The sequence below is a fragment of the Quercus suber genome, unplaced genomic scaffold (genome assembly GCF_002906115.3).
Source record: "Quercus suber isolate HL8 unplaced genomic scaffold, Cork oak 2.0 scaffold_389, whole genome shotgun sequence".
Taxonomy (NCBI): domain Eukaryota; kingdom Viridiplantae; phylum Streptophyta; class Magnoliopsida; order Fagales; family Fagaceae; genus Quercus; species Quercus suber.
The window spans coordinates 111,998-139,841 of NW_027069841.1; the positions used below are offsets into that span (position 1 = coordinate 111,998).

Sequence of the window (27,844 nt, forward strand, 5' to 3'; positions counted from 1 at the left end):
TAAATACAGAAACCTTGCCCACGACTAGATACGTTGGGCCAAGGTCTTATAATTGGAAGTCTTAAAGTCCTAAAGAACTTAAGTTTCAAATGATTACTACTAGTATTTTTTAAAGTCTTAAAACAAGTTTCCTAAGCCCATTTAAAGTAGCATCCAAACTCTTCGGTTTTTGGAATTTTTATTCTAAATAGCTAAAACATATATTCTGCCGTGAGTTCTGAAGCTAGATTTGCTGGACTGTCTTTTGGTTTTGATTGTCTATGGTACTTAGTCTGTTACATAATGTTCACTGCTGATAAATCCAAATGCTTCCTTCCTTGGATGCCTGAGGTCTTCTTTCCGATTATAAAATATGAAAGTGTTTTTAATGGTTTTAAACTCCCTAGCCCCTAGTTCTATGCACATAGTATGATACGATAGATATAGAAAGAGAAAAATGTATAATAAAGAAAGGAATAGTAAGAAAAGAGATAGAAAGAATAGAAAGACAAGATAATAGTACTTCTATGGAAGTAATACGGAAGAAGTTAGACATTATAGATATAGAAAGAGAAAAATGTATAATAATGAAAGAAATTGAAAAAGACAATCTAATAGACTTAGTTAATAAAAAATGGAGACATAATAGTCCAAAAGAAAATGATAGACTAAAGAAAGAAATTGACAAAAAACTAAATCAATTGAAAGATCTATGACAGACATTCAAGATAATAGTTTAACAAAATTAACTAAAAAGATAGAAACTTTAAATTCACCCTTAGAAAGAAGAAATATAAATAGTGATATAGAAAGATATATAACCAGTATTAGATATTACTGAATCATCAAATAATTCTGCATTTGTCCTTTTATAGATGAAATAAATCATGGTTTGCTTTTAAAAGTAACTTGAGTAAGTAAAGTTAACTTAAGTTAATCTGTCGGTGGACACTTGTAGAATTTTGTGGAAATTACTATTAATGAATCAGTAAAAGTGAACAGTAGTCTAGGAATCAGTCAGAATATTGTCTCATAGTCTATCACAAAGAGTGACTTCTTGTCTGGATCTGTTTGGAAGCTATTCACGCATGCTGGTGAACAATGGTTTGTCATACTATCTCATAGTCTATCACATGGTTTTCTTTCTTCCCATCACGCTACTAATAATTTGTCATTCAGACTTTTCTAATGCCAAACGTGCAACATGTAAATTCTTATGCTAATAATATACAAGAAAGCTACGATTTAGGTGTTAGAAATTTACTCAAAAAATTTAATCAAATACACTTTCTGAAAAGAAAAAAGATTGATGATGTGCCCTCATAGAAATTTTAAAAAAGAACCCTTGATTTGTCAAACAATAGTGGCTGCGCAAGAGAAAAGTGCTCGCTTGTGTGAGAGGAGAAGAACTACTATCTGTTCCAACACTCGATGAAGAGAGATAGAGATACAACAATTCAACGAGCCAATTGCTATTTTATGAAGGGTGAAAGTAGAGGCTTCCTCTTGTTCGTAATATTGGTCCATCCTATTATGGGCCAAAAAACAAAGAGGATAAATACAACATTTGGTACATTTGCAATATTGATGCCGATTACGACAAATCCAAAGGCCTGTTTGAGTGTCTCAAAACATTCGCAATGTCCATCTGAGAACTTTCGCCTTTGCCTGGCTTGAGAGCTTGTGCTGCTCAATCCTTCCTTGGATGTCTGAAACCCATTTTATAACTCATTTGCTTACCATTTTTTTTCCTGGCAATTTTTAAGGTAGCTCCTGGTGTTGTTTATAGTTCATTGATTTGCAATTGCTACATAGGCCATAGGTGCATCCATCGGCTCAAGCACTCATGATACTAGTTTGTTTTTTTAGTCTTCTTTTTAGTTGCTTTGTCCATTTTCAGTTGTAAACCCAAATTGAGACCGTTCAACGCCAGATGTTTGTGGTCAAGAATTCAAATCCTTGCCAGGCTAAAATATATATGGGCTTTGATGCTATTCTGGGCCTTCCCTGGCAGTTTAGAGTCTTAAGACTTATAAAAGGGTTGGCTGTTTGGCGTGATAATTCAAAAATCATCTTATGAAACAGGTTTATACAGCAACCCCTCAACAATATATCCTACAGGTGTGTGGTGTTACTGGTGTAGAAGGCTGCCTTGTTGTATTCACTGACAAAATTGTTGCCTGATCAAATGTCCTTTTCTCTTGGAGTGGTTGCCCAGCCTGCCCAACATTTAGAACCGCTTTGATCTAATAACTGAATAGGAAGACTTAGATCTTGTTTAGCCCAAGTGTATATACTCATAGTTTAACCCCATGTCATCCCTGTCTATACTCATGCACATATGGTCAAGCAATGACAGTTTATCATGTTGATTAAAGTAGATACTTCCTAGCATCCAGTATATCAAAAAACTTTTTTGAAATTCCTAATTTTTCAATCTTATGTCTGAACAATGGCAAAACTACAGGCACCTACTGAGTACTGACTACAAAATGTTTTTATGGACTATACTCCTTCCATTTTGTTTCTGGTTCACCTCATACTGGACACTATGGAGTGCATTTCTAAGGATAAAAAAGAATCACGAACTGGCCACTATAAATGGAGTTTGGCAATATGACAATTTTTATTGATACACTTGAAAAAACCAACCAACAATATCAATATATCATCATACAATACGAACTCAAACAATTGAGTAATGACAAAGGGTGAACATGGATAGAGAAACAAAACAATTAACAAAAAGGAGAAACATTGATAGCCACACCAGTAGTAGATCAGCGGGTAAAGAGGGAGCTGATCACATCAAAACTCATTCTGCTTATAAGGTACTTGCCACAGTTGTTTCACTTTTTAATCCTCATAATTTTCTTCTAACCCTTCCTCCTCATACTCACCCTCATCATCAGCTGTTGCATCCTGGTACTGCTGGTACTCAGCCACCAAATCATTCATGTTGCTCTCAGCCTCTGTGAACTCCATCTCGTCCATCCCTTCACCTGTATACCAATGCAAGAAAGCCTTGCGGCGGAACATAGCAGTGAATTGCTCACTCACCCTTCTGAACATCTCCTGGATTGATGTGGAGTTACCAATAAAAGTGGATGCCATTTTCAGACCCATTGGTGGAATATCACACACACTTGACTTCACGTTATTAGGAATCCACTCCACAAAGTATGATGAATTCTTGTTCTGCACATTGATCATCTGTTCATCGACCTCTTTGGTGCTCATCTTTCCCCTGAACATTGCTGAAGCAGTCAGGTAGCGGCCATGACGGGGGTCAGCAGCACACATCATGTTCTTGGAATCCCACATTTGTTGAGTCAGCTCTGGGACAGTGAGGGAGATGTACTGCTGGGATCCACGAGAGGTGAGTGGTGCAAAACCCACCATGAAAAAGTGAAGACGTGGGAAGGGGATCAGATTAACAGCAAGCTTCCGAAGGTCAGAGTTCAGCTGGCCAGGGAACCTCAGACAACATGTTACCCCACTCATAGTTGCAGAGATCAAATGGTTAAGGTCACCAACTACAAAGCCAGAGGTACAAAAAGGAAAGCTTAAATACTGTGGTAGTGCTTAATATTGGCACTGAATCCAAAAATCAATTTGATACTTACAGCTTGGAGTGCTGAGCTTTAGTGTCCTGAAGCAAATGTCATAAAGTGCTTCATTATCAAGAACCATGCACTCATCAGCATTCTCCACCAACTGGTGAACTGAGAGGGTGGCATTGTATGGCTCCACAACAGTATCAGAGACCTTTGGAGATGGGAAAACAGAAAATGTAAGCATCATCCTATCTGGGTACTCTTCTCTAATCTTTGATATCAGAAGGGTTCCCATGCCAGACCCTGTACCTCCTCCAAGTGAGTGACAAACCTGGAAACCTGGCCAAAATAAAAACAACAGTTAAGTTTAACCAGCAAATTTAGTATACAGCGTCTAACATTAACACCATTTACCAGCCAATGAGCTTGTCTTTTTTCTTAAGCAGGGAAAGAGATTCAAACTAGTGACCTCTGCTTCATGAGCGTGATCACCAACCAAATGCTACTCCTTAAGGTTATGGATACAATAAAAATAAAATCTATCCAAGGTTACAACTCAAATTTGCTATGATTACATCTTTGGCTCTAAAGCTTGAAGTTTGTCATGCTTTGTAAATTTGCAGAAAATATTATAGTTTGTTGCTATCATCGGACATTATACTCAAAAGGTATAATGCACAGTGTCATCTTGATTGAAAGATGTTCACTGCATATAAGGGTGTCTTGTAAAATACACAATTCTAAGAGGCTATTATTCGCCGACAAGAGACATAATTATCACTAATTATGAATCGTTAATGTTCAAAACAGTAACAATCAAACACAATTATTACTTTTGTCATCTCAAAATCCTTTTTCTATGTACTAACTCAAATGTAGATCCAGATGCACTTTAATTCATTTCGTCAATAAAGGTGGGTGTATGACTGTGTATGTGCATCCCAGTAAATAAAGCAGATGTTATAATTTCACTTTATGTTCCTTTTACCATTGCTAACATCCCATAATCCTAATTATGTGATTCCTCCTTTTCATTGTAAACAAGGACCCACGAGGCTAATAAATTTACTGCTTCTGTAATAAAAAAAAAAAAAAAAAAAAAAGCTAATTAAGCAATGTCGGCCGGCATAAAAAATCTAATTAGGCCATCACAATCATTGATAGCAATCAAAACAAAAATAGTAATAGATCTTCCTATTGGATTATACAAACCACCAAAAAGTAATGTTCTCCACGCCAGACAAAAAAGCAGGCCACCTAACAACTAAGCCTCATCATCATCATCAATCATAAATTAGTACAAAACTAAGCAAATCGAACAGTTACCACAATAATGCTAAACAATAAAGCATTGACTATCAGATCCACAGTGACCTTTTTTTCCTTCTTCTTCTTAATTTCAAGAACACTTCTTAATTTCAAGAACACACACATATGTATATGAATTCATATAGCAAGCACATTGAAGCATAAAAACAAAGTGAGAAAACAAAAAAGGACAAAGCAATATCACTCTCATCCTTCATTACCATTTCTAGCATTATCAGAATTTATGTAGTAATTACTTATTAGAGGATCTACAAATTTCTATTTACATATGTGAAAATTGAAGCGAAGTGAGAGAGAGAGAATGAAAACCTTGCAAGCAATCACAGTTCTCGGCCTCTTTACGAACAACGTCGAGAACGGAGTCGATCAACTCAGCTCCCTCAGTGTAATGACCTTTGGCCCAGTTGTTTCCGGCGCCGGACTGTCCGAAAACGAAGTTATCGGGGCGGAAGATCTGTCCAAACGGGCCGGATCTGATGCTGTCCATGGTTCCGGGTTCGAGATCCATGAGAACCGCCCGGGGCACGTAGCGACCGCCGGAGGCCTCGTTGTAGTACACATTGATTCGCTCCAGTTGAAGATCCGACGACCCGTCTCCCTTGTACCGACCCGTGGGATCGATGCCGTGCTCGTCGCAGATAACCTCCCAGAACTTGGAGCCGATTTGGTTGCCGCATTGGCCTCCTTGAATGTGAAGGATCTCTCTCATTGTTGGAAGAAAATTTAGGGTTTGGCAGTTGAAAATTGAGTGGAGGAAGAGGCTGTGAGAGAAAAAGAGTGGGTGTGGTGTGTATTAATATATTGAAGAAGAAAGAAAGAGAGAGATATTCGGAGGTTAGGATGGTAATAATGTGAGAGAGAGAGCGGGATATTTATATTTATTTTATTTTTTTGAAGTGGGTTAAAACTTCCCTGAAATCGGTTGTATGGGTTTTGTGTGTGGGTGTGTGACTGTGAGTGACAGCCACAGTGTACGAACTTCCCAACTAACCGTCTTTTTCTCCTTTGCTTGTTTTGGGTCTCGCGCGCACGTTAAAAGACTGGGTCCCACCGTTTTTAACCTGTTCTTCCATTGAATTCGGTGTGTCACTTTTTGTTACTGCTACTGAATCGGATATTGTTTGCCGTTCGGTTAGGAAAATGACATGCAGCTAATATTTTCACAACTAATTTTAAGTTGTGAGTTGTTATTAATAATTTAGTATTTGTTAGTGAAAATATTGTAAAAATTTTGTAAATGTAATGCTTCTAGTTCGGTTATGTGGTTCTAGAATTACTCTTTATTACAATTAGTCTGAGAGTGAGAGCAATTTGTGTAAACTGAATATGGTTAAAAGGTAATCACCCAAAATCACCATTCACCAAAAAATTAGACATTACCCAAAATGTCAATACTCAAGGGTAAACGTCTTAGTTGTCTTATTGGTATGAAAATTGTGATGTATTCAAGGATAGAATTTCAAATCAGTCTGTACTTTCAATCCACCAAGTGATAACTTAAAATTAGTTTTCTTAGAGTTTACAAAATTAGCACTTTCATTCAATTAATTTTGTTTAACATGACATAGCTATCTAATAGTATTCAATAGCCGACTGAAACAGTTTGAAACCGGCAATGCGAATAGTACCGATCGAGATGGTTTGAGACTTTTGAGGTATTAAAACTATTGATTGTGATTTAAGACTGCCACATATTGTTTATTGGACAATGAGAGGTCCAACCATTTCATTCGAATACAAGAACGTATTGACAACAATGTAAACACCTACCATTTTTTTTTTTGGTACTGTTTTAAATTTATTTCCAAAGGTTGATTATTTTATATAGAATTTCCATAATATATATTAATAAAAAAGGGAAAATAAAAATAATAAAAACACTACATGTGGATCTCCTGCCGGTGTTTGTTTGTTTGTTTGTTTTAAATGCATTCTTGAACAATTGCTGGATCTCAATTATTGGCATTGCAAAACATGATTGCCTATTCCTTCGCGCAAGCTCTCAATTGCAAGCAGCTACTGCTAGAAATACCAGCTTGCAGATAAGCTAGAATCCCATTCAAATCCAAAATTTACTCATTGCAGATACAACCAGTACTGGGCAGTTCTGTCTTCAGTTAGCCTAAGCTTCTCTGTTTTACGCAATGAATTTATGTTTCAAGAAATTATTAATCTCCATTTGCTGCTTAAAAACCCAATGCTTTGCAAGAATCATGTGAGAATTAAGAACTCACTTATCAAGGAATCTCAACAACCTACTGCCAGAAGGGTTAATTATTTAGTTCCAGCCATGAAGATTGGGTTTTCTTTTATGTCAGCATTTTCTATTGGTTCATAGCATCAGACAGATCACAGTAATCACAAGAAAACTCTGAAATTTAGATTCTTATTCTAGATTCCATCACTGACATTAACTTTAATAGGCATTCCATTGTAAGCAAGGCACATTAAATTTGGTCCTCAACAAGCTAAAGAAACAATCAGGTCATCATGCACTGGAAGTAACTTATACATAAGCATCAACAACTTTAATATACGATCATATTAAACAAGAATATCAACGGAGAAACTTTACACAAATAGAGTGATAGTGAGCTTTAAGAACAGTAACAACACACTAGTGTTGTAATTGAGCCTCGTTGCAGTACCTCTTGAAGTTCAAAGCCTCGTCCACCAGAAACTCACTAAAAAAATTATTCATGTCAGCAAAATTATGCATGGAAAAGCAAATGCTAGAACCAAAAGTAATCGAAATAACTCACAAGATTTTCTCAGCCATTACTGATGTTTCCCATCTTGGACTCCATGGATACTCAGTAATAAGAGGTGACTTGGCTGGTACACCATGGGAGTTCATATGCTACAATTACATTGACATAAGCTAATCAGTGAGATGATTTGAAGACCATTAATTGGTCACCGATGAAAAGCCTTCTCTAACAATACAGATACACATTGGCCTAATACATTCTTTAAGCTTTAAAGGCCCAGTGATTCCTTATAAAGTTTATCAATCTTTTGTTTTGGATAAACTCAATAGCTTATTGATATTATTTGCACAGCAATCTAAATGGAAAAACAACAGAATCAAAATGTGAAAGTGCATGATTTAAAAGTCAAGACACTTCTCCCTGTATTAAATTTTACAACTGTGCCTTCTACAAAGGGGAGAGCGTGTCATTTGAGATAGAGCTCACAAACACATATGTTGCAAATAGGAATTACCTATTGCTATGAACAACAAAGAAGCCGGTAGGGCTAATGAAGATACCACCAAACCATATACCATTCAAATGTTTATGAAATCATACAGGTGGCATAATTCAGCACTTGGGGTTTTACAATTCCACTAACAGGCAATGTAATTGGATAAGATGTATGGCTGGGCACATTCTTATAGCTACATTAAAATGTATGGCTGTATTAGGGGAAAAACTTATACCTGAGAACTTTGAAGCATCAAACCTGGTTGCTGCTTTGGAAACTGAGTTGAAATGCTGAAGTGAACCTACAGTAATAGGACTTTGAGGAGTTTGTTCACGTGCAAATAACAAAAGTTAATCTATAGAATCGATCATCACAGCAAATAAAACAAGTTTCATACCAAAACCCTTTGAAAATAAAAATACCCACAATAGAAAATAAAGAATTGTATACCAATACAAGAGTTTGCAACCACTACAAGACTAGATGTTTTCTGACAATCCAATTCATGCTTAAATAAGATGATACCCTAGTCATAGAGGAGTCTAAAATTACTATCATTCATTTAAGTGATATGAATCCTTTCACTGTGTTAGAAAATAGGTTTAACACCACTGAATTTGCAAAAAATATTTGTCTGCCTAGTGCCCTAATACAGATGATAGTGTCATAGTCCAACAATAGCCACATGCTTCTCACATATCTATGAAGAATGAGGACAGGAAAGACAGTTTAAATACAATTCATAAGCCATTAAAAAAATATTTCCAAAATGTCAACAATTGTTGAGTATACAACAGTACAGACTCAAAATCTCAAAAATATAAATGGATTGAAATTTACTGAAAGTCCATTGCAATAACTAAAGAAAATTAGGAAAACAACTAGTTGCTAAGTGCAAATAGAGTACCTTTTGTTTTTTTTGGGTAAAACGGATGGCCAAAAAATGACTAGAAACAAGGCAGATACGACACAGGCAAATGGAGAACACCATCCAATAATTTTCTACAAGGTAATGCTAAACATATTCTGTAACTTAATCTTTGTCTTTCTGCATTTCCCCCTAGGCTAAAAGTGTGGTCAACTTGTTTTGCAAAACTTGACCTTATTTCAACTGAAGATCTAGTGTATGAAACTACACACAACCTATTGCACCAGTCATGAAGTTTGCAATTATTATGGTAAAAAATTTGGATAATTCATTTATCAACTCCTTGCCACGCAGTGTGGCCTCAAGGCTCAATGGGATAATATAAGCATAAAATGAGGAAATCATATCATACCAGGAATGTAAATGCCCCAGAGCCAGCAAGAAATGTTGCCTTTCTGCAAAAGATCTGTCAAGAAGAGTAATGATAACCAACTAATAAGTCTTAACGGTTCAAACAATTTTGCAAAACATTATAACGCCTGGTATGCATACCGGATCAGCTTCTAACGGCCTTCCGAACAGAGGGGCTAATGACTCAATAAAGCGCCTTCTAACATCAATAAGTGAAACTGCCTCCAAGATCTTCAATAAAAAACAACTATATGACGAATTCATGCTTTAAGTGCAAACTATCTCACTAGATGAAGACTATGCAGCTGACCTGTTTCTCAAGAGATTCTTCCAGATGGGGAAGATATTCTGCCATGCACCTATGGAGGAGGAAAAAAAAACTATGAACATGATGATATGTTGACACACATCCTTGTATGAAGGCAGAATGATATGATAACATACATTCCATCCAACCATGGAGGAAGTTTGAAATCTTCAATAGAAAAGATAGACTTCAAGTCAGAGGTAGATAGTAATTTCAGACGAGGTGCTGAAGAAGCAGATACATATTTCCTCCCAACAGGGTAGATAACCTTCATCAATCAAAAAGAAGACAAAAGCTCAAGATGCTGAAGAAAAACATTAAGAGCCAAGAAAAAGATAAGGATAAAATGAAAGAAAAATAAAACCTGCAAGTATATCTTTGGTGAATGTCTCCAAGGGCACCCGTGCACCATCTTATCAATGTTCATTTCTGTAAGAGGCACTGCAAACTTCACCTCCTCTGGCTACGCTAAAAGTCAAAGGCATAAAAACCACAAATATAATAAAAAGCTATAAGAAGTATTTAAAATCACTATGGATCAGCTCATAGAATAAATTAGAAAAAATGTGAACATGTTCTTAAAATTAATACCTTTTCAGCACCAGAACTCAAATGCATTTCAATTCCCTGTAGGATAGTAATGGGTGTTAAGGCAAAATTCCAAGTGCTGAATTTTCCATTCAAGACATAATCTATAGAACAATGGGGTTTAAACAGTAAAAATTGGTGACTAAATGAAGACAGCACATATAGAAGAACTTAACCGAGCCCATCAAACTTTTAAATTTTGTGCCATTGAAGTCAATAAAATGGAATGGGAACACACAAATATAGATATGATAATCACGCAAACAAAAAATAATATCATTAGAAACCATAAAATAAAACAAAAGAAATCAAATTATCGGGGATATTCAAAACTGTCCAAATTATTGTGAAATTAAACTTATGAATCTGTGACACCCCAGATTGATTGGATATTGAATGAGCGTGTGTTGTGTGGGTGCGTGTCGTGTCCCACATCAAGCATATCCTGGGTAGATCTGGGTTTTATTTACAAATATGAGGAGCCTCAATTGTGACTAGACAAGTCCTTTTAAGGTATAGCACAGATGTGGCTAGCTCTTTTCCTTGGGTCATTACATGGAACAACAATATCAAATGCTAAATTTGGTTTTATGCCAGGATAGTCTACCATGGAAGCAATTTCTTACTTAGACATTTAATGGCAAAACATGGAAGAAGCCTATAAAGATTTCCCTATGGTTTTAATTGATATAAAAAAGAAAAGCATATGCTAGAGTACCTAGGGAAGTTATGTAGTAGGTTTTAGAAAAAAAAGGAGTTCCTCTAAATTATGTTAAGCTAAAGTATATCAAGTTGACTAATGATATGTATGAGAATATGTGTGGCATTAATGATAGGTTTGCGTTCAGCTTTAAAGTCTATATTGATTTGAATTGGTTATGGATGAACTTACTAGATCGATTCAAGATAAAGTCCCATGGTGTTTTTTTCTTTTTGCTGGCAATATAGCTTTAGTGAATGAACAAGTAATGATAACCAACTAATAAGTCTTAACGGTTCAAACAATTTTGCAAAACATTATAACGCCTGGTATGCATACCGGATCAGCTTCTAACGGCCTTCCGAACAGAGGGGCTAATGACTCAATAAAGCGCCTTCTAACATCAATAAGTGAAACTGCCTCCAAGATCTTCAATAAAAAACAACTATATGATGAATTCATGCTTTAAGTGCAAACTATCTCACTAGATGAAGACTATGCAGCTGACCTGTTTCTCAAGAGATTCTTCCAGATGGGGAAGATATTCTGCCATGCACCTATGGAGGAGGAAAAAAAAACTATGAACATTATGATATGTTGACACACATCCTTGTATGAGGGCAGAATGATATGATAACATACATTCCATCCAACCATGGAGGAAGTTTGAAATCTTCAATAGAAAAGATAGACTTCAAGTCAGAGGTAGATAGTAATTTCAGACGAGGTGCTGAAGAAGCAGATACATATTTCCTCCCAACAGGGTAGATAACCTTCATCAATCAAAAAGAAGACAAAAGCTCAAGATGCTGAAGAAAAACATTAAGAGCCAAGAAAAAGATAAGGATAAAATGAAAGAAAAATAAAACCTGCAAGTATATCTTTGGTGAATGTCTCCAAGGGCACCCGTGCACCATCTTATCAATGTTCATTTCTGTAAGAGGCACTGCAAACTTCACCTCCTCTGGCTACGCTAAAAGTCAAAGGCATAAAAACCACAAATATAATAAAAAGCTATAAGAAGTATTTAAAATCACTATGGATCAGCTCATAGACTAAATTAGAAAAAATGTGAACATGTTCTTAAAATTAATACCTTTTCAGCACCAGAACTCAAATGCATTTCAATTCCCTGTAGGATAGTAATGGGCGTTAAGGCAAAATTCCAAGTGCTGAATTTTCCATTCAAGACATAATCTATAGAACAATGGGGTTTAAACAGTAAAAATTGGTGACTAAATGAAGACAGCACACATAGAAGAACTTAACTGAGCCCATCAAACTTTTAAATTTTGTGCCATTGAAGTCAATAAAATGGAATGGGAACACACAAATATAGATATGCTAATCACGCAAACAAAAAATAATATCATTAGAAACCATAAAAATAAAACAAAAGAAATCAAATTATTGGGGATATTCAAAACTGTCCAAATTATTGTGAAATTAAACTTATGAATCTGTGACACCCCAGATTGACTGCATATTGAATGAGCGTGTGTTGTGTGGGTGCGTGTCGTGTCCCACATCAAGCATATCCTGGGTAGATCTGGGTTTTATTTACAAATATGAGGAGCCTCAATTGTGACTAGACAAGTCCTTTTGAGGTACAGCACAGATGTGGCTAGCTCTTTTCCTTGGGTCATTACATGGAACAACAATATCAGATACTAAATTTGGTTTTATGCCAGGATAGTCTACCATGGAAGCAATTTCTTACTTAGACATTTAATGGCAAAACATGGAAGAAGCCTATAAAGATTTCCCTATGGTTTTAATTGATATAAAAAAGAAAAGCATATGCTAGAGTACCTAGGGAAGTTATGTAGTAGGTTTTAGAAAAAAAAAGGAGTTGCTCTAAATTATGCTAAGCTAAAGTATATCAAGTTGACTAATGATATGTATGAGAATACGTGTGGCATTAATGATAGGTTTGCGTTCAGCTTTAAAGTCTATATTGATTTGAATTGGTTATGGATGAACTTACTAGATCGATTCAAGATAAAGTCCCATGGTGTTTTTTTCTTTTTGCTGGCAATATAGCTTTAGTGAATGAACAAGACATGAAGTCAATGCCAACTTGTAAATCTAGAGGGAAACTTTAGAATCTAAAAGTTTTGGGTCTAGTAAGTCTAAAACAAAGTACATGGAGTGTAGTTTTATAGTTCCATCTTCATTTATCTTGTTACTAAAAACCCCTATGTACAGGGATACCAAAAAGTAAATACCTTTGATATTTTGGATTAACAATTCACAAGAATGTTGAGAGCTTGAGATTGAAGATAATGTGAACCATAGTATACAAGCATTGTGGATGAAATGGAGAAGGGCATCTTGAGTATCGTGTGATCATAGAATATCTATTAAGTTAAAGGAAAAGTTTTACAAGACCTCTATAAGACCAGTCATGCCATATGGTACCAAATGATGAGCTACTACGAAAAAACATTTTCAAAAAATGAGTGCAGCTAAAATGAAAATGCTAAAATGGACAAGTAGAAATACAAGGAAAAATACAAATGAATGACTTCAATTAAAGATGGGATCACTCCCATTGATGAAAAGATAAGGGAGAATCACTTGAGATGGTTTGGTCAAGTGCAAAGGAGAGTGGTTAAAGTACCAATGTAGAAGAGTGATTTGATGTAAGTCTTGAGAGTGAAAAGAGTTAGGGAAGAACTAAAAAACACTAGTAGAAGTAGTAGGAAAAAAAAGGAGGTGTGAGAGGATGATTTTGGATAGGATAATTGATGGAAAAGAATACATGTGAATGGTTTAGACTAAGATAAATATAAGGGCAGCTACCATTGATGAAAAGAAAGAGAGTCACTTGAGACAATTTGGTCATATGCAAAAGAGATTGATTAATGTACTAGTGAGGAAGAATGATTTCACTCAAGTGGAAGAAATGAAAAGAGAGAGTATGCTTTTGAATAGGACAAAATGACGGAGAAGGTAACATTTGAACAATCCCAATTAGTATGTTGAGAATCCATAAGCCAATCACATAACATTTGGGACTAAGGCTTTGATGTTGTTAAAAATCAAATTATGGGGGAGAAAAAAGAAGAAGCAGAAATTTGTTAATTACAAATTACTTTAACACAATTAACAAAGAGATTAATAAAGAACCCTCACATGGCTAAAAAATAGTTGCATCCACTGCCAGAATAGTAAGAAAGTATCTTATTAAAGAAATAGAAATAAGTTCCAGACCACATGTTAAAAAATATTGTTCATAAGTTAACCTTTTTTCAGCTTTCTATGGAAAGAGAAGCAACATCAGCATGGTTCACTAATATAGACAAGGTCCAATTCACATGATTGGTGTCACTCTCCCATCTTATACCGAAAAGCCCCCCTATTTTATTTTATTTTATTTTTCCTTTTAGTATTTCCACACAACACCCCCACCCCCACCCCCCTCCACACACACACACACACACACACACACACACAAAACTCCATGTAGCAAGCAGAAAGGTCACATGCCAAGCCTTCATGACCAGTCCATGATTCCCAACAATCCTATTTCTTCATTTTCATATTTTTGAACATCCACTCAGAGAGCATGAAGAGAGAGAAGAATAGACCCTATTAATGTGAACTTAACTGTCACTCTGGTAATCAGAAAGACAATGACCCAGACTTTAGCTTATGTGTTCAATAAATAACTGATTCCGTGTACATTTATAGCATCACAATTACAAAAAAATAATTACCCTTGGCTCCTTCCCTGTTCTTGACCACAACACCACTGCCGTATCATATGTCAAGTTACAAATGAAGCCACTGCTCACAATTTTCCTCTTCAACACCCATTCTCATTACCCAATCTAAAATGACTTATTTACACCATATCCACCTTGAAAAAGGCAGAAAAGGATGCCTTCAAGTTTTCACATTCAAAACATAAATATAAAACGCAATTGCAAGCAATCACCTATGCTTCCTACTCAAAGTCAGAAACACAAGCATAGATCTTTAATAATGAACTCAAAATATTACCACCTAAAAAAAAGAAGAAGTAAACCACTAATTCCAGCCCGTGAAGTACAACCGCAATAATCCCATAACATTCATCACAAATTTAGAATCAATTATGCATACATATCATATTTTCCCCATCAAAACTATTAACATTATTTCTCATATCTATAGCATCCAAATCAAAACTGTACATTACCTCCCTAAACGCAATAGTGCTAACTTCAAATTTCAACCTATCATCATCGACTTCATCAACACGCTTTCTCTGATAATTCATATATTGATCCCTATAAAACCAAAAAAAAATTACATTTCAAATTTCAATCTAACTAGCTAAACCACATGAACTCTCAAAAAATCACAGAAATCACAGACCTAAGCTGTTGAAGAAGAACCATAAGCCGCGTAGGGTCCTTGCCATTCCAATCAGATAAACAATTCTTCGCTGAATTTGCATTACCTTCAACTCCATCATTCCTTGCCAGAAATGAAAGAAAATTTTCATCTTCGGCCCCAAATATAACATCCGGAGCAGAAATTGGAGACTCTGAATTGTATATAAAATCCCCTACGAGTACAACCAAAATCTAAATTTAGGTTAAGAAGAAGAAAATAGTGAAGTACTTGGAAGTATCAGATCTCACTGACATTTTATGAAGTCAAGGCAATAGGGAATGACTATTGTGAAGCGGTCAATGACTCCAGAGGAGAACTTGCTACCGGACCACAAATGTTCAATCTGCAAAGGAATAAAATGAATTTCTATGATCCAGGTTTTTTGTTTTTTGTTTTTTTTTTTTTTTGAGAAAATGGAAGGGAAAGATGAAGAGTGTTACCTTAACACTAAGGGGAAAGTGAGAGAGAAGGTAGTTGAGCTGAGCAGCGATTATAGGAGGAACTCCATCGGAAGCCATTGTCGCCACCCAGAGAGAGACAGAGAGAGAGAAAGAAAGAGAGGGGTTTTGGGCTTTTTGGGCCTTTGGCAATCGATCACGGCAGCGATAAGCGGTTAAATCGGATATATGGCGAAACGCCGCCGTTGAGATTTGTTTATTTTTGACTAAATTACAAATTTCACCCTTAAAATTTGAGCTGTTTGAATTTTAGGCTTTAATGTTTGGGAGTTTTAAAATTTTACAGCTTAATGTTTTAAAATTTGAATTTTAAAAGTTCTATTTTAACTAGTAGATCAATGGTCGAACCATAGGTAGGAATGGCAATGAGACGAGGTGGGGCCGAAAAATGAGGTTTTTATTCCCACCTCGCATAGTTTTGTCTTGCCCCATCTTTGCCTCGTCCCACTTAACGTTGAACAATTTTTCACTCCATTCCCGCCCCTTGGGACCCTGCCCCACTCCGTAAAACTTTACTTTTTATTAATTTTTCCTACAACTAGTACAATTTTTTTAATGAAACCTATTTTATTAATAAAAATATAATTGAAATTATAACTAAATTTATCCCATCAAATCAAATCAATTTTTATAAAAATTTGAATAATATATCCAAATGTTTAACAAGACAATCACAAAAAAAAAAAAAAAAAAAAAAAAACTCATAGTATAACACATAACAAAATAAAGTAAAAACCATATTGGATAGAATAAAATAATCTAATATTGATATATTTATTAAATAATAGGATTTTAGGGTATGAAAATTTTACAATTATAACCCTTTAGCAACATGGGGCGGGGTGGGGGTGGGGATGGGGAGGGCGAGGTTGGGTGGATCTAAAAAGTCTAAACTTATCCCCATTCCCACCCCGTCCTATGGTGTGAGGTTAAAATCTTGCCCCATCCCAGCCCGACCACCTATGCGGGGAGGGGCAAGGCAAAATTGTCATTCCCAACTATAGGATCAAATAAAAAAAATTTAAAAATTAAATATATATAAATTTTGAGAAATCATAACTTAATATATGTAAATTAACCCATAAAAAAGGCATATGCCTAAATTAAACTTGCTATTATAATTCAAAATCAAGGTTTATCATTAAAAATTCTATAAAATTCACAAGCATAATTAACCAATGTTATAAGAGTACAACAAAAATTTTGCTAAGTAAAATTTTATTACATGTCTTTAAATTATGCATATTAAAATAAAATTAAAAAAAGCAAATCTCAAATGGCGTAGATAAAAAGAAGAGAAAAAAAAAGTTAAAGACTTAAACTTAAAGCAATAAAAAATATAACCCAAAAAAAAATGTAAACAAAAGAAGAGAGAAGGTTTAAACAACTACATGAAACTAAAAAGTGATATATTCATAGCAAAAAATTGATGTAAAGTTGCATGTTTGGGAACCAAAACTATGAAAAGTGATGGGTAGAGTAGTGTGAATTGGTAGAGAAGTGAGAGAACGGTTCTTTTATTTTTATTTTTTATATTTCTTTAGGTTTTCTCTTATTTAAATTACCGTATTATCACACATTAAACAATAAAAAAGTCAATAGGATTGACCTATCGATGTAATTTTGCACAATTCACAAACTTGTTACTTGTAGAATTTTACCAGATCTTGTAAACATCTAATCCAATTGATAACCCAAACCAATCTATGTGCTGGATCACCAAGTTACCGATCCAACTGGCTAAATCAGGCTAAGTTTAATAACATTACTTATTATGTATGTTTAGTTTATCTAATAAAATAATATCAGTCATTTTTATTATGCAAATTATTTAATTTTTTTGTTAGGCTACATAAATAATGGACAAACTAAATAGATGTGGCACTCAATGAAAAAAATATATATATTAATGAAGTGGCTGTTAATGCAAATGAAATAAAATTTTAGGTAAAATCCAAACGAGGATGACATCTTGCAACATTGCAATTCAGCTCGCCTGTTTTTGTTTGGAAAACGGCGTCGTATCTGCTGTTTAGTTCAAATAATGGGCCGGGCTTTTTATCTTGAAGTGGGCTTTAGTGGATACTTAACAACCTAATTCTTTCCCGATTGAGGAGGGGTAGAATCGTCAAATAAATTATAGAAACCCTAATGACGAAGCCCGTGCCCTTTAAATAGAGATCGCTTTGTGCCTCCAAACAATTAGATCTCTCATCAGAAGCAGTCGTTCCCTTTCTCTTACTCTCGCTTTATTTTTTAGTGTGTTTTTTGTATGAATTAGTGAAATCAAGTGATGAATTTGGATTTAAAATTCTCACGACGGTCGTCTGAGACACTTTTTTAAAGTGTCGGAGTTGATGCAATAATCCAATACTTCTGATGGTTTCTTCTCTGTGTTTTCTTCCCTTGTTACTTTTTCTCTTTATATAATCGTTTGTTTTTTTATTTATAATTATGAGTGGGGCACAATGATGATGAATTGATCATCGTCCGATTAAATTCATGACAGGATATATATCCTCCTACTCATTCTGAATTGTTTGCCTCCCTCATGAGATTTCGAAAATCTCAACCTTCATCAATCTTTTATTTATTTTAGGTTTTTTTATTTTTATTTTTTTATTTATTTTTTTGGATTTAAGTCAGTGTTTTATACATTTATGTATATAAATAATGAGGCACTGTGAGGAATATTTTAAAAGTGTGAGATTGAAAATCTATGAAATTCTCAATAATCAAGCATAAAGTCCTTTTCATTCTGAGTGCCTCTTTACTTGTTTATAAAGAAGTCCGCTAATTGGAACAAGGGAGCTCTCAAGTTCAAATATCAAGTTAGTAAAGTAAATCCCATAGAGGAAGCAGAGAGCCAAGATAATACCGAGTGGTATTACTATTAGCCCATTACTACTTGGAAGTAATTGTTTATAAACTTTAATTGATTCCCATTTAGTTTTTAATTTAACCCATTTGAATTAAAAACAACAATAACCAAAATTCTAAGTAGACTGACATTAACAGATTCATTAAAAAAGAAAAGTAAACATTGACAGATATTAGCTATTATTATGTGAGATTTTTAAATCTAAATCAAGCAAAGAAGAATCCAGTGCATACGAAAATCTGTTTTAGGAAAAGAATCAAGATCAAAAAAATGAATGAATATATTGCATTATTAGAATATTTAATACATCGTTTCAACACACAAGATAGATACAATGCTTCATCTCCTAGTCACAATCTAAGATAATTTTATTGATTTACATCACTCGATTATAGCTTGGAGGCAAAGTAGTGACATGATGAAAAGGTTTTACATCCAATGACAAAGTGCCAGATGTTCTGGCTTTGTGGTAAACAATGAGTTCGTCGAAGAAATTACCACATAAGAATTGCTTTGGTTGATTTGGTTTATTGCATATCTATGGTAAATCTATTTTATCTTCTTTAAAAAAAAAAATTGGTGTTTAATAGTTACTTCTCCAATATATATATTTTTTTTTGAAAATTTGATAGAAATAATGGGACTATAGAATTTGAATCTTAAATGTCTCTCTTGAAAGTGATAGGAGGTTTTCATTGAATTACAAGACTCTTGACTTGTCTCAAACCTTAAGATGACTTTTCTATGTCGCCTTGACTTTGAGTGGAGATATTACTTGTTTGTATATCGCATATATAGTATTTATCATGTATTTGTTATATTTAGGATAATATCCTTAACAGAGACTAAAATCAAGGACTCATTAATTGTCTTTTATTTTAGCCCAATCAAGGATCTTCCTAGATCAACTTTGTGTCTATATGGGCATTCCTGTATAGCAAATTGTACAGAAAATAGTTTACATAGGTTGCATTAACAGTGTTCCTCTTTCTCTTTTCCACAATCTTGAATTCGACATAAATGAATTCTTAAACATACTAGGTGTGGAAAAAGAAAGAGAAGTTATGAACATTTAATTTACAAGAGGAACATAGTCTACGCTCATCTTTACCGCAAGCCTAGTCTAGAGCCCAAACCTGCAACCACAATTGAAAGCAGAAATGAGTGATGACCACAAAAATCTGAGTCTTCCATTATTTTGTTAGTTTATGGTTTCGTGCACTAGCCTGGATTCTGCCATCAGAGGAAGCAGCAAAAAGCATTAATTCATTTATATCTGATGTTAATGATGTAATTTTTGCATGTCCACCACCAGCCATTTTGATAGAAGCAACTTTTTCTAACTTTTTCTTTCACCCAAACCTCAATGAACCCACATTTTGTGGCTGTATAAATGAAGTCACTGTTGATGGCTATGTTTTGGATATCAAATCCTGTTGGGAATGATCCAATTACTGCCTTGGTGGAAAGCAAAAACACCTTCCATATGCAAAACATGCAAAAAAAAAAAGGCTCAATATCAGTTCTGCTACCAAACCGTCGTTGCTAATTATGCTTGATAATAACAATTATGTGAGAGTTGCATACCTTTCCAGCTATAGCATCAACTAAAGACCCACCAGCAAAGAGGAGGTCTTTATGAACATGCAAGGAATGTATGACTTGTTTTCCTAACAATTTTCTTGTACCAGAGTAGAATGTGTTTGTTGTGTAATTGCACAAATCAACTTCCTGCCACATATATTTTTTTTCTTTCAAATTATTAATAAGCTTCTGTGACTGTTATCTAACATTGATGTGTTTCGTGACCGCGATGTTTTGTGATTTTGTGAAGTTTACCTGGATACTGTAACTAGAACAACCGCAATATAGTTTGTCCCCAGTCATGGCAAGGCATTTCACATATTTGTTGAAATTATATGCTTTGGAGTCCCAGACCAGTTATACACCTGTGATAACACAAATGTCAGCAAAGCTCTTTTTTTTATGGGCTGCATATCTGTCCTAGCTGTTTAAACAAAATACTTATACTTAGCACTTGCCTTGACCCCAGTTCCATGAGAAATATAGCATGCCACTTTAGAATTGGCTGTCAAGTCGTATACTGCCTCTTTCACATCATGAACTTGAATACAGTGAATTTCCTCAGGTTTAATTGACCAGACCTGTAGTCAAGAAATACATAAAACAATTGTAGTGAAATTTAGTAAACACAGCAAACATGTAGCTATATTTTGCATGAAAGTTTGTTTAGCATTTGTCTAATACATAAAACATGGGAACATGTGGTTTTTTGCCTTCACCATTTTGTTGGAATCATCTAGTCACTAATGTCATTTATTATGAAAAAAATGTGTAGTACCAAGAACAAAATCAATTGAAACAAAGAAGATAAGAAGCTCTTATATATGTTTTTTATGCATACTAAGTGGGCAAGGGTGGATTCAAACTCCAAAAGTCTCCATTAAAAACTCTAAGAAGTGTCAGTTAACTTAGATTCATAGTGGGACACATTATTCATATGAGATGAGAAAGTATGAAATTATTATACTCTTGGACTTGGAGTATTGTATAATTTTCTTACCAAAGGGTAATTGATTATTTGAAGGCTATCATTATCAGTTCCAATTTCTGAGCTACTTCTTTCCTATGTAATAGAGGTCATTGGTGTGTGAATAATGTTCCACCATATTCCCATTTTAACTAAAAATATCCAAAACAAGCATGCAAGACTGATTTTTCTTAAAAAAGAAAACTTGTGATGGCTTACCCGAATTGTTTTGTCAAAGGAACCACTATATAGTTTGTCACCTGAAGATGGTACATAAAGGCATGTGATAGCCTTTGTATGCTCACGAACTTCTTGAACCAACCTTGGTAACCTTTTTCCAACATCCCACACCTACAAGAAAGATATTATGGCCTTAGCTGTTGCAGAAGGAAATAAACAACCCCACATAATTGCAGTTGTGCATGTATCCTTGAGCAGGTATGAAAAGATTGAATATGTTCTGTTTAGGTGCAAACCTTTATGGTTCCATCAGAATGGCTGCTTAAAAGTCGACCATTTAGATGAAGCAAAGACAGAACCTCAACATTTGCGCTTGAATCTAACTCAACCATTTCAGAACAACTCCATAACTCTGTCTAAAAAACACAACATTAGTAGGATTTAGTTATCTAATTGTCTATATTATTTTAAATCAAGGACATGAATGCTTCTCCATGCCACTTACTGCATCTACAGAAGGTAAATTCATCAAGGCTTCCATTATATCTCTGACCACCAATGAATTCCCCTTAAGCTTTCTTAAAGTTCTGTAGATGCATTTAGCATAAACCCCCAGTGCTTCAAGTGCAGCTAAATTTAGAGAGTTTTGTGTTAATTTTTATTTGAAGAGACATGAAAACTTTCTGTGTAAGCGTTACCTCTGATGCATTGTACTTACATGGATCACTGATAAAAGTTTTCATAGCAAGGGTCACTAAAATCTTTTCCTCTAGGTTCTTGGATGATTGGAGGACATTTATAAATTCATCAAGCAAGGACTTGCGAGCAGCATCTCTTACACCAGTATGAGGAAGAGTAGAAAGCATGTACGTGAGCCATGTAGCAAGGACAAGGCATGACCTTGCCATTTCTAAGGAATCACTCTTGAGACATTCCTCCAAGGCTTTGAAAATTGAGCCATTCTCATGACTGCAAAGTACAAAAGCTACCCTTCTCTCCCAAGAGCTTGCAGCTTTCTCTTCCTCTTCCTATATAGTGAGTATATAAGATTCAGGATAGATACAAGGTTGAATATAATGAGTAATATGCTCTATGACAAACCAAAAACCAGACATATACAAACCATTGTTTCCATCAAATCATTGTCATCTTTTCTCAGCTGTTCTGCCTTCATCAGGGCCTTGTAAGGTTGATCAAACCCCGCAATCTTGAGTAACCAGGCTTTGGCATAGGACTTCCCTGAGGAAGTTAGACGCCCAGATAGAGATATTAAAGCATCTAGAGCCATCATTTGAGAATCATAAAATTCCTTTCTCCTGAGTGCTTCAATTAATATATCTATAGCTTCTTCCCCATGGCTCAACCTGGAAAAGCAATAATCAGTGGAATTTATAGTTAGATGTTATAGTGGTGTATGTTAGGAACATTATTTAAAAATTTTACACCATTAATGTTGATTTCAGAGAGTCAAGGCAAACCAAGAGATCAAACTGAAGAAGAAGTGCAGCAATGGCCAGTTGCTGCTTTGCAGGAGCCATTTGAAGATACACAAGAAAGGTGTGCATGGTACTAAATGCTCCTTCATCTTTAATTATCTGCAAGATCTGGTTGCAGAATGTCCTCCTGTGACAGCATAGAAAGAATAGAATCTTCATTGAGGGTGTTAGGCAGGGTACTGAGCAAGGAAAAGGAAAAATAAATCAAAAGGTGCATGTGCTCCATAAAAAGAAGCACGCATGTAAATTTGTGTGCAGTGTCTAATACACTGAACTATTTAGGAGTATGATTGGAATCATTTTAGAACCTAACTCCAAATAACTCCTGGTGAAACTACTGTATCTAGGTACTATTGCAACTTTGTTTTTATTTCAGTTAGTTATGCACTTAATGATTCTTGAACGTAAGACCTTACTTTTACCTTCTTATGGGGAAAGGTACAATAGCAACTTTAATTTGATCAATGCAATTGCAATGTAGTTGCTATCAAAATTCTTTACGTGCATAAACATCTATTTGGAATGAATGACCCCAGACACACACACACACAGAGGTTTTGAGATTTGTCTTTCTTAGGTTAACATGAAATCAAGTTCAAAGGTTTTGAGTTTAGTTTTGTTATTTCAAAATTTGGTAGCTATAATTATTAGAAGGATTTGCAAAGTAAGAGAAATTGTGTACTTCAGTCTTCAGATTTATCATAAATGAGAAGTGAAGATTTAACATGCAAAGTGTACCTGTGTAACTGAACGAGCTCTGAGAGAAAATCTACACGTCTTTTACACTACCATTTCCAGCATGAAATTATTCTAGAACAGGTGACAATTCAATTCTATTTGCTATCAAGCTCCGGCAACCTTTTTCAGCTTGCATGCAACATAAAAGTACGGAAACAATGGATCTCCTTCCTTCCAACCTATCCAAACACCTGACCAAGGCTGGAATTCCATTTGCAGAAATAACACTCAAGGCACCGAGGGACCTGCTGCATTCATCCCCTCCCATTAGAATCTGCTCAAGCAATGCTATGGCAGCATCCTTGGGCTCCATTACAAACTGAATATCATCTAAATCTTCAGATTTGTTAAGAATTGTCAGGAAAAGGGAGGATTCAAGGTCATGAGCTGAAAGCTGAGCAAATGCTGGGGTCAGCTGGTATATAAGAACAGCAGCCTCAGATAGCCCATTCTTTAGCAGAGCAGCCAGGCAATCAAAATCAGATTCTACACTTGTTAGAGTATTCCCAACACCTTCATCTGCAAATACTAGCTCTGAGAGTATGTAAATTGATGTTCTGAGAACTTCTCTGCTCAGAGAAGCTGACAGTATTTCCACAAACCCGTTTACAATTGTTGGATTGGATAAAAAAGACTTAACCCCAGGATCAGCCTTTGATTCCTTCGATAATCTGGCTATTGCCAACACAGGTGCTTCACATTCTTGTAAGCTGTCTGAAGTAGAGAGACAAGAACCATAGGGTTTTAAATTATTGATAATTGCTTCTACTGCTGCTTAGGATGTTACACTGGTAGGTGATGTAGATACTACTGCACGCACAAATCTTTTCTTCCTATAGTTAAGATAGTCATCTATGCTCTTATCACAGGATATATCACTTGTTTTGACTTGTTAGAGTATTCCCAACACCTTCATCTGCAAATACTAGCTCTGAGAGTATGTAAATTGATGTTCTGAGAACTTCTCTGCTCAGAGAAGCTGACAGTATTTCCACAAACCCGTTTACAATTGTTGGATTGGATAAAAAAGACTGAACCCCAGGATCAGCCTTTGATTCCTTCCATAATCTGGCTATTGCCAACACAGCTGCTTCACATTCTTGTAAGCTGTCTGAAGTAGAGAGACAAGAACCATAGGGTTTTAAATTATTGATAATTGCTTCTACTGCTGCTTGGGATATTACACTGGTAGGTGACGTAGATACTGCTGCACGCATAAATCTTTTCTTCCTATAGTTAAGATAGTCATCTATGCTCTTATCACAGGATATATCACTTGTTTTGTATAGAGTGGAGGCCAAGCGGATTTCTTTTGTGGAGGATCTAAATGAATCTCTCGGTGTTTCGGAGTATGAAAATTCTTGAGCAAGATCAGGATACTGTTCTTTCCAAGATGATATTAGTCTCTTCAAAACATAGTTTGTTTTGGGCAGTACACTGGCAGAGAGAGGTTGCCGTGTAATGGGGCATGTTACATTTCCTCTTTCAAGCCATTCTTGGATTGCTTTTCTTTCATATGTCTGGCCTGTTTCAAGGGTAACAGGGTCAAAAAATATCTGGCTTCTGATGGGGCAAACAAAATCCTTAGGTGGTCTTGTTCGAGTAGTCAGCTTCTCAGACATTGGGAGAGAGATGTAGCTCTGGCTTCCCTCGTCAACTTCTTGAATAGTACTGCATAGTGCAAAGGAATTTAAATATTTTAAGGGGACAGAAATCATAGAATGATAATGTCTTTAATCAAGCCTTGTAGGAGAGATGCTGGTCGATTTTCAAAGCTAAAAGAAAAGTACAAATACTAGAGAATTCCCAAAATAATGATAAAAAGGAAACAAAGTGATGATACCTATTTTCTAATACTTGGCTATTCTCACTGTCAAAACTCCGTGTTCTGCTATTGATTTTTCTGCGAAATTTCAGCTTTCCCTACATTGCAAAGAGTTAATTAGCACTGTTCAAAAAATTGGATAAAAGTACATCTTCAATCTGAAACCTACTATGACTTCACCATCAGAGTCTGCTGAGTTGAAGCTGTGATCATTCCTCACGGGTGGAGATGAAGGCAATGAGGTGGAAACAGATGAATCTGGGATATGGCAGGATAAAAAGCGTAACACAGCAGGGTTTTCTTTTTAAATTGCACATCTGGTTTTGGAGATAAAATAGTTGGAGAAGGAGATGTAGGGGAATCCATAGGAGAAAAGAATGTAGTAGAATGTAATTGGTTCTTCATTTTAGATGTCTGTGCTTTAGGCCCAGTTTTCTTTTCCTCAGCCATCTTCATGCCACTAGGAGATGCCCTTTTGCTAGGTATATAATCAGAATGAGAATCCACATAACAATCATCAGGCTCATATTCAGAGTAATTCTCATCTTGATCTTCATTCTCATCAAGCAACCCCTCCTGGCATAGGAAGCAAGAATGCAGCTTGATGTTATTCCAAAACTAAAAAGCCCAAGTAGAGAACTTTAAAACATATGGATATAAACCCAAAATTAAGCTTCCTCATGGCATTGTGAATTTTACTGCTCTAATTTCCATATTTACCTGAGTATCCCATCTAGCGGACTCCTTCAGATTCAGGGACGCAGTAGAACCTAAATTTAATCTGCTTGGAACCAAATCACCAAAAGATGTAAGTAAATAAGAGCCTCAAATCATTCTCTCCAGATAAATCAATAGCAAGTTATTTAATTAGTGTATTAGTAAGATTTGAATTTTACTCACCTGCTTGCTTCTCTTGTTTCTCTTGTTTCTCTTTCACCGAACTTAGATTTAATAATTGGGGAAAACCCAGCACTCTTAGGCAAGATAGGACCAAATTTTACATAATCTGGAATTGAGTGGCTGACTTCATGCAAAGGAGTCATTGGTGGCTCCGCAATGGGCAACATTGGAACCACCTTCTTGCTCAAGTTTGAATCAGAGTTCATACAATCCTTATAGTATTTAGCAAAAAGCCGTGTATTCTCATCCAATGATTCTCCATAAAGCTGCTCTAGCTTCTGCAATTTTTCCAATTGTTCTGGCCCCATGGAAAACATCAAAGACTCATTGAAGTATTGATCCAAATCAGCTGTATAGGACATATCCGCGCAGTCAGGAATTACTTCCATCACTAGCCTATTCCTTTCCTCTGAATACCATCCAACAATGGAGCTCATGTGTGAAAGAAACAGGACTTTCCAAATTTCAGGAGCAAAATCAATCCGTGAGAAGAAAGGGTCTATGATGAACATCTCAAGCATATGAAGAGCTGCATTGTGAACATTGTTCCGCAATTTCCACATGTATGCAAGGTTGAGATGAGCCCAAGCAGAGAGGTAGAAATTAGGAACACCAGCAGTTTTCTGATTAGAATTCAGTAAGGCACGCACTTGCAACATCTTCTCTGCATACTCCAATCTTGCAAGCTTAGTTTCCATATTTGAAGTGTTGATAGGTTCTTCAAGGGCTTCAATTCCCCAGTCCAAATTTGCTAAAACTGCTTGATCCGAGTACCGAACCTCTGTGTCTTTGTCACAGCTTACATCTTCAGCTGCCAATCTCTCTGCACACTGTTCTTTGTGTTGGGTTCTCTGTTCTTTATTAATCAACCGCTCTCGGGTGAAATTCTCAACACTAGTAACCAATAACCTAACCATATCCTTTTGGTCCATTGCAAATGTTCATTTTTTTTGGTCTTGTGAGGACAATCTGGACAAAAAAAGTCCCAAACTTAATATATGAACAACTAAAGCATGAAACTCAGTTTGCAAATGGTTTTTCTTGATTGCTAAGAAAGTATAGGAAAGGAGACTGACAACTTAATATTTTTATCCTTGTCACATGTTTAAGATTAACTCAGGCATTTAGAAAACTCAAACACTTATGTAAAAAAAAGCTCTACATTAAATGATTGTGATAGCCTTGAGGAAAAGAATGAAAATATCTCATCAATTCAACAACGAAACTGTTAACAGATTCTAGCATCACCAAAACCTCATAAACCTTATTGGAGACTATGTTGATGATAAATTGCCAATTGTCGCAAAAACTTAAATTATTACTCTGATGTCATGATAAATTACAACTATTACGAAGGTGAATTTAATCGCTTAACAGTATTCTAATGGTTGAAAGATATATTGAGCAACTCTAAAGTATAGTCTCCACACAGTAAGAAGTGCATAAAAATATTTACTAATCTATAGATATCAATAACAGCAAA

The 27,844-nt window shown here is 35.4% G+C and overlaps 3 protein-coding genes and 2 non-coding genes across 5 annotated transcripts; 2 read left to right on the forward strand and 3 right to left on the reverse strand.

Moving 5' to 3' along the window:
• Window positions 1-2,581: 2,581 nt before the first annotated feature.
• LOC112021165 (tubulin beta chain) lies at window positions 2,582-5,673 on the reverse strand. Its single transcript, XM_024053736.2, has 3 exons — window positions 5,175-5,673; window positions 3,606-3,875; window positions 2,582-3,515 (listed from the first exon to the last, which is right to left on the reverse strand). The coding sequence occupies exons 1-3, from the start codon at window positions 5,572-5,574 to the stop codon at window positions 2,836-2,838; spliced, it is 1,350 nt and encodes a 449-aa protein (XP_023909504.1). The 5' UTR covers window positions 5,575-5,673; the 3' UTR covers window positions 2,582-2,835.
• A 1,597-nt stretch (window positions 5,674-7,270) lies between these two features.
• Window positions 7,271-16,002, reverse strand: LOC111983228 (uncharacterized). Its single transcript, XM_065760968.1, has 13 exons — window positions 15,773-16,002; window positions 15,585-15,675; window positions 15,312-15,504; window positions 15,133-15,223; window positions 12,043-12,078; window positions 11,816-11,914; window positions 11,589-11,719; window positions 11,455-11,503; window positions 11,286-11,375; window positions 9,353-9,406; window positions 8,308-8,373; window positions 7,628-7,725; window positions 7,271-7,549 (listed from the first exon to the last, which is right to left on the reverse strand). The coding sequence occupies exons 1-13, from the start codon at window positions 15,848-15,850 to the stop codon at window positions 7,483-7,485; spliced, it is 1,143 nt and encodes a 380-aa protein (XP_065617040.1). The 5' UTR covers window positions 15,851-16,002; the 3' UTR covers window positions 7,271-7,482.
• Window positions 16,003-18,073: 2,071 nt separating this feature from the next.
• Window positions 18,074-18,175, forward strand: LOC111983238 (small nucleolar RNA Z161/Z228). Its single transcript, XR_002879869.1, has one exon. It is a non-coding gene; the product is annotated as a small nucleolar RNA Z161/Z228 (small nucleolar RNA).
• Window positions 18,176-18,253: 78 nt separating this feature from the next.
• LOC111983236 (small nucleolar RNA Z105) lies at window positions 18,254-18,325 on the forward strand. The gene has a single exon (XR_002879867.1). It is a non-coding gene; the product is annotated as a small nucleolar RNA Z105 (small nucleolar RNA).
• Window positions 18,326-19,842: 1,517 nt separating this feature from the next.
• On the reverse strand, window positions 19,843-27,436 carry LOC111983230 (putative E3 ubiquitin-protein ligase LIN-1). Its single transcript, XM_065760957.1, is given in 20 exon segments — window positions 19,843-20,011; window positions 20,013-20,150; window positions 20,259-20,402; window positions 20,511-20,590; window positions 20,593-20,620; window positions 20,714-20,836; window positions 21,442-21,573; window positions 21,699-21,818; window positions 21,908-22,032; window positions 22,121-22,430; window positions 22,526-22,760; window positions 22,846-23,025; window positions 23,637-23,673; window positions 23,676-24,149; window positions 24,547-25,307; window positions 25,480-25,553; window positions 25,631-25,752; window positions 25,755-26,037; window positions 26,182-26,242; window positions 26,362-27,436. Coding segments are annotated over 20 exon segments (4,506 nt in total). The 5' UTR covers window positions 27,294-27,436; the 3' UTR covers window positions 19,843-19,864.
• Between the last annotated feature and the right edge of the window lie 408 nt (window positions 27,437-27,844).

What these genes read in the sequence shown, in the direction of transcription:
- LOC112021165 (XM_024053736.2), bottom strand. Translation starts at nt 5,574, where the DNA reads ATGAGAGAGATCCTTCACATTCAAGGAGGCCAATGCGGCAACCAAATC. An exon ending in GAACTGTGATTGCTTGCAAG is followed by an intron (nt 3,876 to 5,174) that starts GTTTTCATTCTC and finishes TATTTTGGCCAG; the next exon opens with GTTTCCAGGTTTGTCACTCA. An exon ending in AAAGCTCAGCACTCCAAGCT is followed by an intron (nt 3,516 to 3,605) that starts GTAAGTATCAAA and finishes CTGGCTTTGTAG; the next exon opens with TTGGTGACCTTAACCATTTG.
- LOC111983228 (XM_065760968.1), bottom strand. Translation starts at nt 15,850, where the DNA reads ATGGCTTCCGATGGAGTTCCTCCTATAATCGCTGCTCAGCTCAACTAC. An exon ending in ACTTTCCCCTTAGTGTTAAG is followed by an intron (nt 15,676 to 15,772) that starts GTAACACTCTTC and finishes ATTCCTTTGCAG; the next exon opens with ATTGAACATTTGTGGTCCGG. An exon ending in CCTCCATGGTTGGATGGAAT is followed by an intron (nt 11,504 to 11,588) that starts GTATGTTATCAT and finishes CCTCCTCCATAG; the next exon opens with GTGCATGGCAGAATATCTTC.